Source organism: Chlorocebus sabaeus, chromosome 13 (genome assembly GCF_047675955.1).
Source record: "Chlorocebus sabaeus isolate Y175 chromosome 13, mChlSab1.0.hap1, whole genome shotgun sequence".
Taxonomy (NCBI): Eukaryota; Metazoa; Chordata; class Mammalia; order Primates; family Cercopithecidae; genus Chlorocebus; species Chlorocebus sabaeus.
In genome coordinates, this window is record NC_132916.1 from 52,602,505 (window position 1) to 52,620,128 (window position 17,624).

Here is a 17,624-nt window from a genome sequence, read left to right on the forward strand (position 1 = left end):
CCATGACTGCCAGGCTTGTATAGTCCTGTTCCGAGAACAGATAAGGAAGGTAAAGAATAGTATACACATTATTCATTTATGATCAATTATATAATCTGTAGACATTAAATTCAGAGTTTATAAATTATTAAAGAAGGAAAAGAAAGCTTTATATCTGCAAGGCATTGATCTCTTTATGGTTGAAAGCCACACAAAATCAACCAAAATGACCTCAGGAGTATTTAATAATTCTAAAAATTAAATATGATTAAACTTTCTGATGCTCATCGTTACATATCCAAAATGCCAGAAAATAGAAGGAAAACCTTATAATCCATGTTATGAGATCGGTGACTTTATCTCAAGACCTATAAGCAGAATTCTTTATATAAAGCTATGCAGAAGGAAGAGAATGCCGTGAATTAGACTATACCGATGGCCCAAGGAAAAGCAGGACTGCCAAGAGTGTTGGCCCTTAGCTACCAAAGAGAACATGGTCTCTTAAGTGGATCAGAATTAATTGTAATCCAGTATATACATGGCAAAATCACTACTGCTTAAACAAAAGATAAGCAGAGAAAATTAGAATTAACAAGTTAGTACTCATCTGTCAGCTAAAGTTTAGACCAGGTGACAAGAAACTAGGAAAGCACAAGGGACATGGTTTGCACTCCTCACACTCCTGTCTTGTGAGCCAGAAGTTACAGAAGCAGCCAAGGCTGAAGGCACCAACAGTTTTCCCATAGACTAATTCTCCTCAGTGACATCTGGGCCACTCAGAGGTTTAAGTTGGTCACAAGCTTCAAATTGTCTTGGTAAACTTTTATTAAAGCTAGAAAGAGTCAAAAGGAATTGAAATGTCTCCTCATTTTTCACTCCTACTGAGGATCACTTACATGAAATTATGAAAGTAGAAAAAGGTAAAAAGTAAAACAACCTGGTTCTAATAGACAAAAGAGCTCCAAAAATAGAAACTGAGAAAACAAACTTATTGACTATCTTTTAAAAATAAACTTTTAAGAAAATGTACAAAGCTGTCTTTATTATTTCACTCTCACATCTTCCCAAATTCTATAAAATTGTGCAAACCAGGCCCCAAACCGTTTTGTTTCTCAATTTGTCCTCCCCTTTCCTACTCATGGATTTTCCAGTTCCACTGAAACTGTCCAGAATCAGGCCCTCATTCCCTGATGACTGTACTGAGAACAGAAGCCTCTTCCTCTTCCAGCAGTCTCCAGCACAGTCTAGTATCAACTTCTCCACAAACTCTGCTTAGCTCCACTCCTCATGGTGAACCTTCCACTACAGTAAGATCCTTCTCCTTCAGTTCCTATCCCACGTCCCCACACATACATATGGTGTTCTTTCTGCCTTCTGAATTTGCAGTAGTAACCATGCCCACCTTTGCTTATTCAAGTCTTATGTACACTTCAAAGTTTCAATCAAGTCTTCTCTAATGATTTCACCAAACACTCCAGTCTGCATTGCTCATGCTCATCTCTGAAATAGTACAGTCCTTAGATTCTATACAGACTTCCCATACGCAGTTATAGAATCACGTGTCAGGGCCAAAAATATCTTAAAAAGTAGTTAGCCTCAGGTTTGCATGTCTTCTACATCTCTAGCATGTGCTTCTCCAGATTATGCTTGGATACTTGGACTAATTGTAATTTTACTACCTCCTGGAGCAGCTCATTGTAGCTTCCAATAGCCCTACAATTACAAAGTTCTCCCTTATAATCAGCTTATAGCTCTCACCATAAGCTTCAAATCATGTCATTATTATACTTCAGGATCTATAAAGAGCAAATTAAATCCATTTGTATATTCCTTACATTACAAGGTAATAAGTCACTTACGTAGTCTTCTACAAATCTCAAGATATATTTGTGCCATGTGCCTTTAGCAATTCTGACATCATTCTTCAAGTTTACTCACTCTCTTTGTAATTATATGCTACCTTTTGTTATTTTAATATTTTAGAAGTGTGTCAGCCATTATTAAAGTCTTTTACCTAGAAAATATCAGAACTTTGACCACGTCCAGACATTAGAGCAACTTTTACTGTATTGTATTGCATTGCTTTTTCTTTATGCATGTTACCTAGTGTGAGCTGATCACATATTATGTATTTAATCAAGTTGATTTTAAAAACCTCCTCTCAAATTAGTTTCCAAAGAATTTCCCACTGTAAACTGCAGTTCCTAAGCATGCAATAATTTCTTCAGGAAGCTTACCTTCATTATATTAAATGGAAAATTATCAATTTTTTTCCTAAAATAAATAGTGTCAGGATAGTAAAATCTCTTGCAGAAATTAAATATGCTACAAACATCTGAGCCTGCCAAATGGCAATATAAATAAGCACAGAAAAATGCTACAGCATGGGGGCATCAGAAAGAGCACTGTGAGCCATAACTACTTGGCCTCCGAAAGGGTGTAGTGCTATGTTGTCATCATCTAAAGTTTCTGTGCTTCCCAATTAACTCAATTGTTTAGAAATCATGCTTTAGATTCCCACGACTATGTCATGATGTTTGCATGGAGTACAGGAACAAGGCTTCGGCGTTTCCCTGAACAGGTAACACACTATGTGGTCAGAAGTTTTAGACCAACCACTTTCACTGCTCTTTCACTGACAACGGTTGGTACCGTAGGGGGTCAGCCTCTCTCTAGTTGTTTTTGAGAGCAATTTGCATCTCATTTTACTGATTTCACTCTCCAATTAGTACTCTCAAGCCATTGCTTAAATTATGTGTTGCTCCATAAGGAATGACATTTCCTTTGGCTGAGCAACTAGCTGTATCACACTATTCTAGCAATGATGAGCCTCACCAAGGGCGAAGCAGCGGCTGACTCTCCTGTTTTGGCAGGCCCATGGAGGAGGCACAGTGCCAGCACCTGCGGCGATTACTGACAGATTGGCCCAATTGCCACAGCTTTGATGGCAATCTGCATAGGATTACCAGTCACACATTAAACAGCCTCATTTCAATTCACCAAAACAAATGGTGCCACCAAATCTACCCACACAATTCCCTACTTTCAATAACTCCACTGTTGAATTTCTCTGCCCAATTCAATGATGCATGCCTGCCAAGTGCTGTAATGATGGATGGGGTCATTAGTATTTTAGTTTCTACACTGAACCTGAAGCCAAAGCATATGGTCTGACAGATGTTGCAGCAATAGGCTCTATTTGATTTACCATGTAGGTGTCTACTTATACTGGACCTTCATGACAGAATACTAATACAAAACTTTCAGTCCAACCCGAGTTACAACCCTTTCATATCCTCAAGTTATACGGTGTTCTTAAAGCAGAAACTCAGAACATGTTTATTTCAAGTTAGACTAATGATTACAAATTACCATTGAACCTAATCAAATCACTGGAAATAGACAAGATGGACAAAAACGCAAGTAATGCCTGTAGGCTATTACCATCTATGGCTTGATTAGCACTGCCAGTAAGTTTGTTATTTGATAAAATGTGTCACTTATTCACTTTTTTCTCATTTGTGTCTTAATCAGGTAAAAACTATATATATATATATATAGAGAGAGAGAGAGAGAAAATTGGACAGATCTTAATCTTTGACAAATGTATGCACACTCATAGACCAAGACCCCAGTCAATATATATGACATTAACATTACCCTAGAGAATTTCCCCCTGCCCACATCCAATCAATCCTTATTCCCCACAGGCAACAGGTGTTCTGATTTCTATCACCATAGGTTAGTTTTGTTTCTTCTGAAACTTCATGTAAATGAAATCATAAAGTATATAAGCTTTTGGTGTCTATCCTCTTTCCAAAACCTAACGTTGCTGAGATCCATTCACGCTGTTGCATTATCAGCAGTTTATTCTTTTATTGCTAAGCAGTATTTCATTGTTCGAATGAGACAAATTATCTATTATCCCGTTCATGGACATTTAGTTTTTTTCTAATTATCAGTTATTATTAATAAACCTGTTATAGGCTTCCTTGTACAAGTCCTTTTGTGGGAACATGTCTTAATTTCTCTTGGGTAAATACTTAGGTATGGAACTGCTACACCATATGTTCATTTGTTGCCTATATATTTGCTTTTGCCTGCAATCACTTTATCCAGTGTTCATAATAGTAAGAGTTACAATCTAGTGTTCAGTAGCACCATAGGGTGACTGTAGTAAACAATTTATCATATATTTCAAAATAAAGAGTGGAATTGGACTGTTTTTAACACAAAGAAATAATAAATACTTGAGGTTATGGATACCCCAGTTACCCTAATTGGATCATTACACATTGTATGCTTGTTCCAAAAATATAACATGTACCCCATAAATATGTACAACTAGTATGTATTGATAATTTTATATTAAAAATTTAAAATAATTCAAAAATATTAAAAATATTCATATATTGAAATAGTTGAATATTTTTGAAAAGTTTTGAATTTTAAATATTTTCAATAAATATTGAAAATAATTCAAAAATAAATTCAAATTGTAAAAATAAATAACCAACATTTCTAGCCTATAAAACTGTACAATCTAATTTTTATTTTTCCTGTAAGAAAATTATTTGACATGTCTCAGGAATATAACCAGATGCTTTTATTATTTCATTCCAATGTAAATTACATGTTATAATTTCACTTTTGATTTTATTTCCCATAAGTAGAGCTTTATCATAGCTTCAAGTTATGAATCACAAATTCCATATCATTGAAAGTTTCTCAGAAATACAGAAATTCTTCCTTATCCAAGGTCGCACTTTGGGCAGTTGCAGTTACCTTCTGTCAATCTCAGTCTGAAATATTAAATGAAAAATTCCAGAAATAAACCATTCATAGGTTTTAAATTGCACTCCACTCTGAGTAGTGTGATGAAATCTTGTGCCTTCCCTCACTTGTCAGTCATCGACATTGCGTGTTTCTGATATCCCAACCATCAAAATCATCATGGCTCAATGATCCAGGATAGCCCCAAGCAAACCTCCTTCTGACATATTGACAGAAGGTCAATAGTAGCCTAATGCTACATCACACTTCCTATATCATTCACCTCACTTATTCTCATTATGTGAGTTATTTTATCATTTTACTTCGTCCTAAGAAGGGTGAGTAAAGTACAAAGACAGATGCTGAGAGAGATCACATTCATATAACTTTAATTACCGTATATCATTATAATTGCTCTATTTTATTATTGTTGTTATATGTCTAATTTATTAATTAAACTTGATCATATGTATAAGTAGGAAAACAGTATATGTGGGGTTTGGTACTATGTGCGGTTTCAGGCATCCATTGGGCTTTTTGGAATGTATCCCCCAAGGATAGGAGAGCACTACTATAAAATTAAAATGGCTTAGTTCTACAACTAAGATTTGAAAAATATCTGTTCATGTGGAAAATTTTACAAATCATTAACCAAAAAATATTATGTTTATATCAAGAATACATGCAACTTCACTGAGCTCTCAATTGAAAAATAATCTGGAAATTCTCTAAGGGCGACTAAAGATTTTATTCTAAATTTCTTTTAGTGCATAAATGTACGTATAATATACATTTAAAAACTATGTTCCAGAAAACCTCATGATTTCACCATATTTTTAGTCTACTGACACTCAGACTTATAAAAACATTTGATGTTGTTTTATGTATCATTACTTCATTTAGCATGTACAAGAAGGTTGATCTGGTTTATGTAGTTTGTCATGGTTTCCTACATATCTACAAATACAGAAAACCTACTTCAAATACTCTATAATTGTATAATCCAATTCTTACAAGAAAGATCATTTCCTATAGACATTTTCAGAACCACCATAATGTGCATTATGAAATTATCCTAGATTAATTCAGGCCACTCATCGTTTGCATTTTTCCCTGCATTTTTCAATTTACTAAATTTATATATCATTTTAGACAACAATGACTGATATATTAATTATAACCTAGAAGGAATACACAAGTAAGATAAATTATTCAGTTTTTACACAATAAATTATTTTAAATATCAAATATGATCAAGTATTACATTCTGTACACCTTTCACAGAGTTATAGTGTATCATTTTTCCTTTTAAATAGAAAATTGGTTGTTTTTCTAGTCTTTGCTACTTTAGCCCATATTTAGACAACATTTTGCCAATTGAAGCTCAATACTACATAATGTAAGTTATTTGGAGGACATACAAAGTTGATTGCCATTTGGTATTTTACCTGACCATGGCAGGTGTAACAACTGCTGTATTATTCCATTACCTCTGTGATAGATGGCAATGACCTTTCATTGAGTGTTCCAAGTACATTCATTCTCAGTACTAGCAGCAGATATTTTGAGCATTTGTTCTCACAATGATACTTAATTTAAGGTACCATTTTTCCCCATGCAAAACGAATAACAAGACTTTTTCATTCTTCCACACAAAAAGGTTATCAAGGCCATGTTTCAAGCCACCAAAAATAACCTAAACACTTCGTTTAGCATCTTACAGCTGGAAGGGATTTTAGTGTCTACTCAGAATCTCCTTTTATAAATAAGCAAATTGAGTCCCAGAACACATAAATGAAATCTCTAAGGCCACTGCAATTAACAGGGTTAAAAGGTTTAGGAGGGTTAGAGTTAAAGTTAGAATTAAGAACTGGGCTTCCTGAACTCTAGGCTGTTATTCTACATGAAATGAAAATAATCTGACATCTGTTTGCATGAGTTAGCTGGTAGATTCACTTTGGATCCTGCTTTATTATGTTTTTTACTTTCAGCAAAAGGTGGGCAAGTTTTTTAAGTCACTGCCACCTTCTAACTGATTGATATATAATGACCACTCTTATCTGGTTCATTTTCACATAATTTCATAGTAAAAGTTTTTATTTTAATTTGAAAACACCCTATGTAAGTAATTGATAGATTTCAATATTTCTTGTACATTGAGAAGAGTGACGTAAAAGAAAAAGTTAAGGTAATTAATGTGGTATTACTGAAAAAGGTAAAATAGCTTTTGAATAAATTAAGGTGAATATGTACACTACTGAAGAACAAGGCAATGTCCATGTCAAAGTGGAAGAGAAATACACAAATTCACCGTTCTGTAGCAAACACCAAAAAAAAAAAAAAAAAGAAAGAAAAAAGAAAGAAAAAAAGAGAGGTGAGGAGGTGAGGTAGGGGAGAAAGCAACATAGAAGTCTCATAGAATATTTTACCTCTCATCTTTGTTAGAAAAAATGGCAGGAGGAAAATTTTTTTAAAACCATCATGAAATAGACTATCTACAAAATAGAAAGCAAACAAACAAAAAAAATGAGCAGTGTTTGGACTACCACCCACTCAGACCAGCAGGGTCCAGAAAGTCTTTGTTGCCATAAGGCAGCTGGTGACTGAGGATACAAAACCCTTTTCATTTCAATGTCACATTAAATCCTGAGGCATAAAACCAAGGGCAGACCTACAGAGCCTCTAGTCTCCAAGAAAAGACCATATAGCTCACAACTAAAGCCAAATGCCAGCTAATGTTCCCATCTAAATGAAAAAATCACAGCAAAACAATTAGAACATATATCTAAAATTATTCTTAAACTATTATTTAGGCACAGAGAGAGAAATAAGAAAACTGACTTGACATTTAGTTGATAAGACAGGTTGCACATCATATAATACGCTTTCCAGGAAAAATCCTATTTTTCAATCTCTGTAGGAGAAATTACCATAATCACAGAAAAAAAGGACTCTCATTTCCTTTTCATATTTGGACACAAAATATGGTATCCTGATATCTGAAAATCAAATAAGTTATAAAAGTAGTAATAATTAGATTAATATGAAGTACACCTGTTGTAACCTCCAATTGGAATGCTGTAAGAACTTGATGAAATAACACACATATAACACCCAGCACAATATCAGACACTATAAGGTATTATTTCAATATTCATTTATTATAACCTTCATTAAAACCACCCGCAAACTAATAATTATCCCCAACACTACCTTCACCTATCTAAAGGATGTAGTAAAATAAATCATGATGTCTATGTTAAAGAAACTAAGCTCATCTTATCAGGATTTTTTTTTTTTTTTTTTTTTTGGTCTCTATTGGCATTCCCATGAATTTAAAATTCACAACTAATTAAATCATTTTCCTCATTCTGATGCAGAGAACTTAAAAAATAATAATAGAGGCGCTCAGAGAATATTATTACTTACATATCATCTAGCTTCAAATATTTAGCTCAATAGCCATCTCTTTTAGGCCCAGTTTCCTGGCTTTAGAGCTGCTCTCAGCTTTTTCCAGCCCCCAGCACTCTAGCACTGACAGGTAGACTTTCTATAAATTCCCTGAAGGCAAGGCATATTTCTTAGTCTCTAGTTCTCTCTGATTCTTTTAAATCTGCTTATAAGCACCATTTGCAGTTCCCCCAACATGTATGTTAAATCATAATTAAACACAAATATATTAAGGACTTAATATGTGCAAGGCAAATGTCTTCACCTCAGATCTGGGATTAACCTTCAAACTCAAAAATTTAATTGGCTCTCTTCTAATTCATATTTCCTGAAGTATTCCCAAGGGTTTCTTAAAACACTTTAAAAAATTTATCAGAGTATGACAGTTCCTACTTAACTCTTATAAATTTGGTTTTAAGAATATTATTAAATAAGAAAATATCTCATTCTTATTCATATTTCAAATGGATCTAGAGTTTCTTTGCAGTTTGAATATAACAGAGAGAATTATTACGTTTCAGTAGATAATAACGAAAATACTTATTATTTCCTGTGTATTTTATTTCAGAAAAGGAAATCTCTAACATGAATTAAACTCATGCAGACAGCCTGTCCCCCTACATGCGTGCATGTGCACGCGCACACACACGCACACACTCAAAAGGATGAGACCACAAACAGTCCTGTTGTAATTTTTTAAAAACATAAAGTATACCCTTTAGCTCAGCTGCCAACTTGGCCTTACCTGGAGCCATAACTTGTTATGCACAGCATCTCTCCCTGTGGCAATGCACTGAAACGTAGCGTTTTGCCCTGCATTCACCTCTACATCCCCGAGACGGAGGAAATGAGGAGATTTATCTGTGAAGGGAGGAAAAAAAATGTATTTGTTTTCACATGCAGAAAACATGCCATGTTACTTTTCTGCAGCTGAATATTATCGCTAGTGTTTTTACCTTTGGTCAAGACTAACACCAGAAAGGAGAAAACTGAGGGGCTTTTTTGTGCTGGAAGACACCATTTCCTCTGTGACTCTCATGGTTCTCTTTTTCTCAGGAGCTCTGTTACTTACTGTTCATAATTGCTGGAGTATTGTTCTCTCCAGAGTGAGCACTCAACAACTGCTGCTGAACTGCTGTCATGGCATGTTGTATACGGATGGGATGGTAATAAAACAGTTACAAGCTTACAAGTCAAAGCAACCAATAGAGATCCAATTGACATGAAATCAGAGCCTAATATAATGATATAATGAAAACATATAATGATTTCTAAACTACTGACAGTTACACGGCCATTGAACTTATTAGGCTACATTTTAAGCAGTTACATCTTTATAAAAAAAAAAATCAGTAGTTATAACCCTCTAGCATTTCAAAGAACAAGGGAATATTTTTGTGTCTTGCAAATAGAAACAGGTAAGCTTATTCCTATTCCATTATAACCATAGTATATGAATCCAAAATAAATACCCATATTAAACTAACAAAAATCATGACTGCAGTCAATATATAAGTGAGATTCATGACTATCAAGTATTCTCTGAAACTGCCTTTTAAAACTGAAGCCTTATCCATGTTTCCCATTGAAAGGAAATTTATATAAACAGCCAAAGCTAATGCTCATGAGTAAAAAGAAAAGCTCATGGAGGACCATATCACCCTAAAACTGCTGTTGTGCTCAATTCACAATTTTCTACATACTTATGAAAGCCTTTCCTTAACACCTATCATTCAAGAAGTGAAAAATAAACAGTAGATAAAAGCACAGTTCCCTTAAACTACAGACTGAAAGAACTTAGTAAACCCACCTGAACTCTAAGTGAGATGATTTTGTTCTCTTTTTTCTTAGAATTTACCAACCACCATTGTTCTCTTTTTTCTTACCAACCACCACATGGTATATATAATCTGACCCTTACTGGCTACATCTTTCTCTAGTGCCTTACCTCTCAGGAAGAGATTTAAAATAAGGAATTCTTGAGTTAGAACATGAGCTAAAGCAGCAGTTCTCAATTTACGAACTCTAGACCAGCAACATCAGCTGCACTGGAATCAGAAATGCAAATTGTCAGGCCCCACCCCAGACCTATTGAATCAGAACCAGGGGAAGAGCCAAGCAATCCGTGATTTACCACAGCTGTAGGTGATTCTGAAGCACACTAGAGTCTGGCAAGCACTCAGCAGGAGCACAGGCCTTGGCCCTCACAAGGGGCCCCTGCCTGCTGCTTACAATGTGTTAGAGATGCTTCTCAGAGAGGACTGCTGAACAGATAATCCAGAATTCACAGGCCCTATAAAATGCTGCTGTTGGGAAATACAAGCAAAGACTGAATTTATGCCAGCTGTTTTTTTTCTGGCTCTATTGAATGCAGGCAGTAATTGTTTTTCATGGAGTGTGATGTAAACACAAATTTAGGTACACCATCTGAAGGCCAACCAATGTGCATCTAAGGGCATAACAAAACTGTGTATTGATAAACCGAGTTTCTTGTTTCGTTTGCTTTCTTTTTTTCTTTTTTTGACACGGAGTCTAGCTCTGGTTGCCCAGGCTGGAGTGCAATGGTGCAATCTCAGCTCACTGCAACCTCTACCTCCCAGGTTCAAGTGATTGTCCCGCCTCAGCCTCCTGAGCAGCTGGGATTATAGGTGCACACCACCACGCCTGGCTAATGTTTTTTATTTTTGGTAGAGATGGGGTTTCACCATTTTGGCCAGACTGGTCTCAAACTCCTGACCTCATGAGTTAGCCAGGTATTTATTATGACAGAGGGGGAAAAAAAGTAGTCCTAAATTTGGAATAAGATGAACTAATTATTTCTCTTAATTTCAACCCAGCCCTCAACTTAGCAGATCAAATAGCTTCATGAGGCTTCTTTATATTTTCCTTTCTGTTGAACTGATTTGTTATTCTTCTCTGTTTTCCTAGACAATTTAATGGTTCCAAAAAAATGAACAAGGCCTCTTGACAGCTGCCTTTGCATGTACATTTTGTTCTCAGTAATGAAATAATTTAAAAGAATCTCCTAATATGTATACAATTAGTTACAAGTCTGAAAAATATTTAATTCAAAAACTCTAGAAATATATCAGTTTTCTTTTAAAACTCAATAGAAGGCTAGGACTAACAATAACAAGAGAGACAGCAATAACCAAGTGATACACAAACAGTCATCACTGCCAATATAAGGCAAGTGTTGAAAGGACACAGAAAAATACAATTCTTAATCACAACCTACCACAAGGATAACTCAGTACTTGGATGTCATCAATGGCAATATAACCACTTCTCCCTCCTGAGACTTCGGCTTCAAATATTACCTGTCAAAAAGAAACAGAAAAGATTTACAACAATCATTTTCAAAGAATGTCTACAGTGGAGGGGAATAGCTAAATATATGCAAAAGTGAATCTAATTTTTGTTCAGTAAGAATTAAAAATGTAACCTTTTAATGTAAGTAATTTCCTAAATCTTGTATACGTAAACAAATCAAAAAACAAAATTTGAAGAACAATTACATTACAGAGGTTAAACAGCTTACATTTTTTAAGTAGCTATTATCAAGTATTGTTATATTTCCTGAAGAGGAAATATATAGGAACAGAATGACTAGGCAGACATAGAAAATCTCTTTAAAAGTAAACTTTTGCCTATTGACTTTCTCCATTTTTGTTGTTTACTTAACATACATGGAGCACCTACTATGTGCTAAGCAGTATGCAAACCACTGAACACATTAATAAAATAATCTGAGTTTTAAATAGCTGAAGTTTCAAGGAAACTTGATACAGAAAGGGAAACAAAACAAGGGAGAAAGTAAAGAAGTATGTTTAGAACATTTCAAATTTGATTTGCCTATGATACACACAGGGGAAAATGCTTAAGTAATAACTAGATAGATAGATTTAGAAGAGAAGATTATCAGTGTAAAATAAAGGTATAAATTTCAAAGTTATCTGATGAAGGATATCAGTTAACTCCATGGAAGGGAATAAGCTACTGATTTGAAAGTTAAAGTGATTGGTGAGTAAGATGGCATAAGTAGATAAATAAGAGAAGAAAACTACTGGAAATGAAAGGTCAAGACTGAAAAGGCCACCAACGGATATAAAGTCAACATCGAATGGTTAAGAAAGGAAGGGTGGTACCAGGAGGTTTCAAGCAGGTCAACATTCCTAATAAAAGGTTTAGAAAAGGCCAGGCATATTACAATAACAATAATTTAAAGATTTCAGATATGTATGTAAACAATGGCATCCAGACGCACACACATTTTAGGAGGTGAGAGCCTCTCTGATGTTATCTAATAATCTCCAGCCATTTTAGTCTTTCCCATGGGAGTATTTGCCAATTCTGAGATCAGGCTATGGTTCTAGCTTAGTACAGCCTGGAAATCTCTATTAGGAAGTGGTGAAAACCTCTAGTAGGAGGAGGTGAAAACCATGAAAGCTTGGTGCAGTTGTGCAGAAACAGAACAGCAACTTGAAAATTTGGGAGGCTGACTTTTCCAAAAAGACATAGGTAAAGGCAAATAATATCTAATATAAGAAAGAGGTCAAGAGAAACCGAAACTAGTAAGCATCACTTGGGGTTAGCTCTTAGGTATTCTCTGGTAAACTCTGCCAGGACATTTTTACTCTGGTGGAGGAGGAGAACCTTGATTAACTGGGCTGATAATAAGTAACATTTGTCAAGCACTTACTATGTAAAGTAGACTGTCCCAAGCTATACACAATCACACACATACATACACATAAATTGATTTAATCCTCATTACAATCATATGAGGTAGGTATTATTTTCATGATCATTTTAAAGAAAAGTAATTGAACCAAGGCATAAAAGCTAACAAGTGGTGAAGCCGGGAATGGCCCGAGCTATCCTGCCTCTAGGTTGTTTTTGAAAACTTTACTACATTGCCTCTCAAGAAAAAGAAGACACAGAGTATTTCATTTAAGTAGACTTTAGAGTTTAAATTTCCTTTAAATGTCTAAAATGTTTAGTAAATTTTAAAATCAAAAAATGAATTTCATTTTAACTAGCACACTGACTAGACATTATATTGACAAGACAGCAGTATGGTTCCATTAAACCCTTTCCAGTCTCACACCATACTCTTACAACCACCCCAAAGTCAGTAACAATGAGACAAGGTAAGCCGCCGGAATGGATGGCTCATCTCCCCTCCAACTGTCCCAATCATAAACCACCTGTGTTACTTCTTTTCCACTCCAAGCTTGCCCTTTGTGAAAACTGATGTTTTACTGGAATAAAATGAAAGTGAGATGGAGGATGGGGTCTTTGTGGTAAGCAGAATGCTTCATGATGGAAGGATGGCTATCTATGAACACAGGAGGGTGCACAATATGTGTATGCATATGATTTATATTTTACATAAATGTATTTGGTGAGAACGTAATTCCTATGTCATTTTCTAAATACTGGAACAAGAGCTTAGCAAGAAATGAGGATAGGATCAAAGACTTTAAATAATGTATAACTTGAGACAACTCTGGTATAGACCACTTTCTCAGGAGTGAAAAAAACCTGTATTATACTCCAAGCCCTCCTGTTTACAGATTCTTAAGGATTCACATAAATTTGAGATTTGAAACTTTTAGAGCTAAGTCTTAGCCCCATAATGTGAATATAATACAGCTTTCAAAAAAACTTTTCTAAGGATTAAATAATAGCATACGGAAAGGTGCTGTCTAAACTAAAAAGTGTGATTGTCAACAGTGTTAATACCTGAAGTCTGTATAAATGTATCTTAGGAAAATAAGTTTTATTTGTTTGATTAGTGGTTTAAGCAAAGAGAAGTTACAGAAAAAAAGTTTTTAAAAATCATTTTTGAAAAAAATTACATTCTAATAATAAATACACATCATTGTTGGTTATTTGTTTTGTTGTCAGTATTCATTAAATTATTTTAACCTCTAGGTCTATCTTAGCTTCACTTTCTTGAATTGTTGTACCTTAATCTCGTACTTTAAACAAGATTACTACACCCCTGAGAATAAGTTTCGTATGTGTTCATTTAAATTGAGCTTTATTCAGGACAATAAATTGAGGCCTTGATTTTAAAGGAGGCAAAATTGGTTTTTTATTTAAAAAAAAAAAAAAGTTTCTCTTCTTAGTGACCTCATTTTCCCTGCTAAACGTTGTCTTTGCCTCATTAACGAGAGCTAGAAGAAATTTCTAAGATCAGATTCCTTTACTGCTAAAGATCTAATCAGCTTTATCACTTCAACAGAGCCCTCAACTTGTAGGGCTCTTCTGTCCAGTCAGGGGAAACAAATCTCAATAGCTTAATTACGCAAAGCGAGCTTGGGCTAATGCTCAGGTCAGATCTAATGCTTGATGTCAAGTAGTCAACCAGGCTTCCCAGAAGAAGAGAGCAATGAAAGCCACACCAGATGTCAACTTTAAACCAACCAGGAGGCCAGCCTGGTAGCAGAATGAACGGGCTCTGCTTTCCAAGCCGTTTTTACTTCACTCCATTACCTGAAACACCAAAGGTGATGATTCTAATCAAATTTTTGCTACTCCAGCAACAGTCTTGGATTATTAACTAAATAAGTGACATAAAGTTGAATTACACTTGGGGGAGATGGGAAATCCTAAAGAACAAGGACAACTTTTTCCTCTAGCAAACTGAATGAGTCCAGAAATGTCTCCTATAATGGAAAGCTGAACTGGGTGTCCGGACGCCTGGGGTCTGGTTGTTGGTCTAGTAACACATGTAACCCAAACAAGTTATTAATAACTTGGGTCTCTGTAGTCTCATCTTGACAACACTGCCTTTCCCTACATCACGGGTTTCTTGTGAAGACTGAATGGTATATGTGAAATGATTAAATAATACATGAAATATGTAATATAAGATATTACAGATACTAGAAAAATCTGAAAAAAAAACTCCCCTTAATATTCTTCCAATCTATCATAGTGTTAAGAGCCCAGGCTCCAAAGTCAGATACATATTTGATTCATCTTTTTTTTTTTTTAATGAGACAGACTCTTTGTCTGTCACCCAGGCTGGAGTGCAGTAGCATGATCTGGGCTCACTGTAACCTCTGCTTCCCAGGTTCAAACAATTCTTAGCCTCCCCAGTTGGAATTATAGGCACATGCCACCACGCCTGGCTAATTTTTGTATTTTTGTAGAGACGGTGTTTCAACATGTTGTCTAGGCTGGTCTCGAACTCCTAGCCTCAAGTGATCTGCCTGCCTCAGCCTCTCAAAGTGCTGGGATTACAGGCATGAATCACCACACCCAGCCTAGCTCATACCCTTTAACTGTAACTTTAGCTTATGTAAAATGTAAACCTCAATTTCCTCTTCTATAAAGGAAATTTTATAGGGAAGATTAAATGAGTTAATGCACATAAAACATTTAGCACATCTCCTCACACACAGTAAACATCCTATGTTAAGGGGCACCACTGTTATGAGCAGAAAATAGCCATAAAAGATACATGTACTAAAATCATATTTCTTCCATTCCCTTCTCCTTCCAATAAAAACCTAACCCCCCAATCCCAGTTTGGAAACACACGAATAAACTAGTATTTGATTCCTATAAATCTCCTTAAATTCCTGTTTTTTACTTTAATATTTAAACATTAAATTTTGGTAACATCCAAAATAAATCACACATCTGCCTTCAAGGAAAAAATGTGCCCAAATCAAAACCTGTTTCTAAATATCGATGCCCAAATTTCATTAACAAATAAAATAGGCATCTGTAACACACACAAAGATAGAATAACGCTACAGATCCAACCCTATGAGTACCAGTAAAGCACATGCATCTGCATCTCTCATAACAAGGTGCGACCTCTAATTTAGGAACTGTAGTTAACTTTGTGTCCTCAAAGCTCAAATACTGTCTATCAAAAAGTAGACATTCAACAAATGATAACAGGACTATATATATGTGTGTATGTGTGTGTATATATGTGTGTGTGTGTATACACATTACATAGATGTGCATATATATAAAACATCATTACATATAATTGAATTCTACCATGTGAAACTTAAACATTGTAGTTCCACAAGATGTATCCTCAGTCTTTTTCTCTCTTTGCTCTATACTTTCAACTCTGACAAGACTGAGGAAGATGAGGCTACAATGAGGACAGAGGGAAATGAAAAAATATATATTTAAGTATGTAGAACTACAAAAGGAAAATGGAAGTAGATGGCATCACAAAAGCTAATAAAAGCGTGTCTAAAGGAGAAGAGATGTCAGGAACCCAATGTGGATCAAATACTACATAAAATGGTTATTGAAAATGCCCCTTATTTGTGCCATTGAGATCAGAAGTGCCCAAAGAAAGAGCAGTCTGTATGAAGAATAGAAGTGAAACCATACTGGGCAATGAAGAACACGGTGAAGGCACAGAGACAGCAAGGTTAAGAATGCTGATAGGGAAGTTTGTCTGAATGGATAAAGATAAATTTGACTAAGGATAGAAGAAGATATAGGATCAAGGAAAGGTTAGTTTTTTTTTTTTTTTTTTTTAATTTTTCTTATTACTCTTAAGGTAAGAAACACTTAAACATGTTTAGATATTGATGAGGATAATTCAATTTGGTAGTGAATATTTGCATACATACATGAAAGAAGTGATAACTGTTAGCGTGAAGCAGGATAAAATCCAAATTACAGGCTGTAAGAGGGGCTCTCTCTGCCTTTTTTTATAGTAAGAGGAAATGAGAAGATACATAAAAATGTAATTTCTAGGACTGGTAGCTAAGGAAGTTTCCATTATATGGCTACAATTTTCTTAGCTATAAGTAATGGACTGGTGAAAAGAAAGAGTGGTTGAAGTCTGGAGAAAATTGAAAGGAGTTGAAATACAGAGTAGAAGAACAAAGAGAACTGAACAGAAAAATATAGCGGTAGAATTTCCAGTTATATTTGAACCCAATTGAAATTGATAACCCTGAATTTCTAGTGATCGAAATCTATCAGGTGGTGTGATTTAAAAAAAAAAACAGTATTTTTTTTTTTTTAAATTTAAGCCCAGAAAAAGTGGATAGAATAAGTCAGTAAAGAGTTTATGGAAACAGCAATTGTATAACAAAAGTTATCACAATGAAATCAAATTTTGATTTCATTTGATGATAAGCAAGTTAAGTTGATGAACTAGCTAAAGACAGATGGTTTGATGGATTGGAGCTCTCCGTGAAGTTACTGGATGATCTAAGCAAAATGAGTATAGCAGAAGAAGATAGGTTTATGCTTGGGAAGTATGATACATATGAATAAAGTTAGAACAGTTGTGCAATATTACAACATCCGTGTAACCATAGTAGTAAACAGAGGGGTGACCTTTGGAAGTGGTGAGGTGAAAAAACTATCCAGGTGCTTTCCACACATATACTGATGTTGTCAGTAGGATGATGAGCCTC

The 17,624-nt window shown here is 35.0% G+C and overlaps 1 protein-coding gene across 4 annotated transcripts in view; it reads right to left on the reverse strand.

Moving 5' to 3' along the window:
• The window catches only part of PTPRK (protein tyrosine phosphatase receptor type K), a 566,857-nt gene that overhangs the window by 280,864 nt on the left and 268,369 nt on the right, over window positions 1-17,624 (reverse strand). For all 4 annotated transcript variants that reach the window (XM_008007108.3, XM_008007107.3, XM_038000559.2 and 1 more), the window contains exons 4-5: window positions 11,441-11,522; window positions 8,948-9,063 (exon numbers count right to left, since the gene is read on the reverse strand). In XM_008007108.3, coding sequence (XP_008005299.3) covers window positions 8,948-9,063; window positions 11,441-11,522 — 198 coding nt within the window. The remainder of the gene's footprint in view (window positions 1-8,947; window positions 9,064-11,440; window positions 11,523-17,624) is intronic.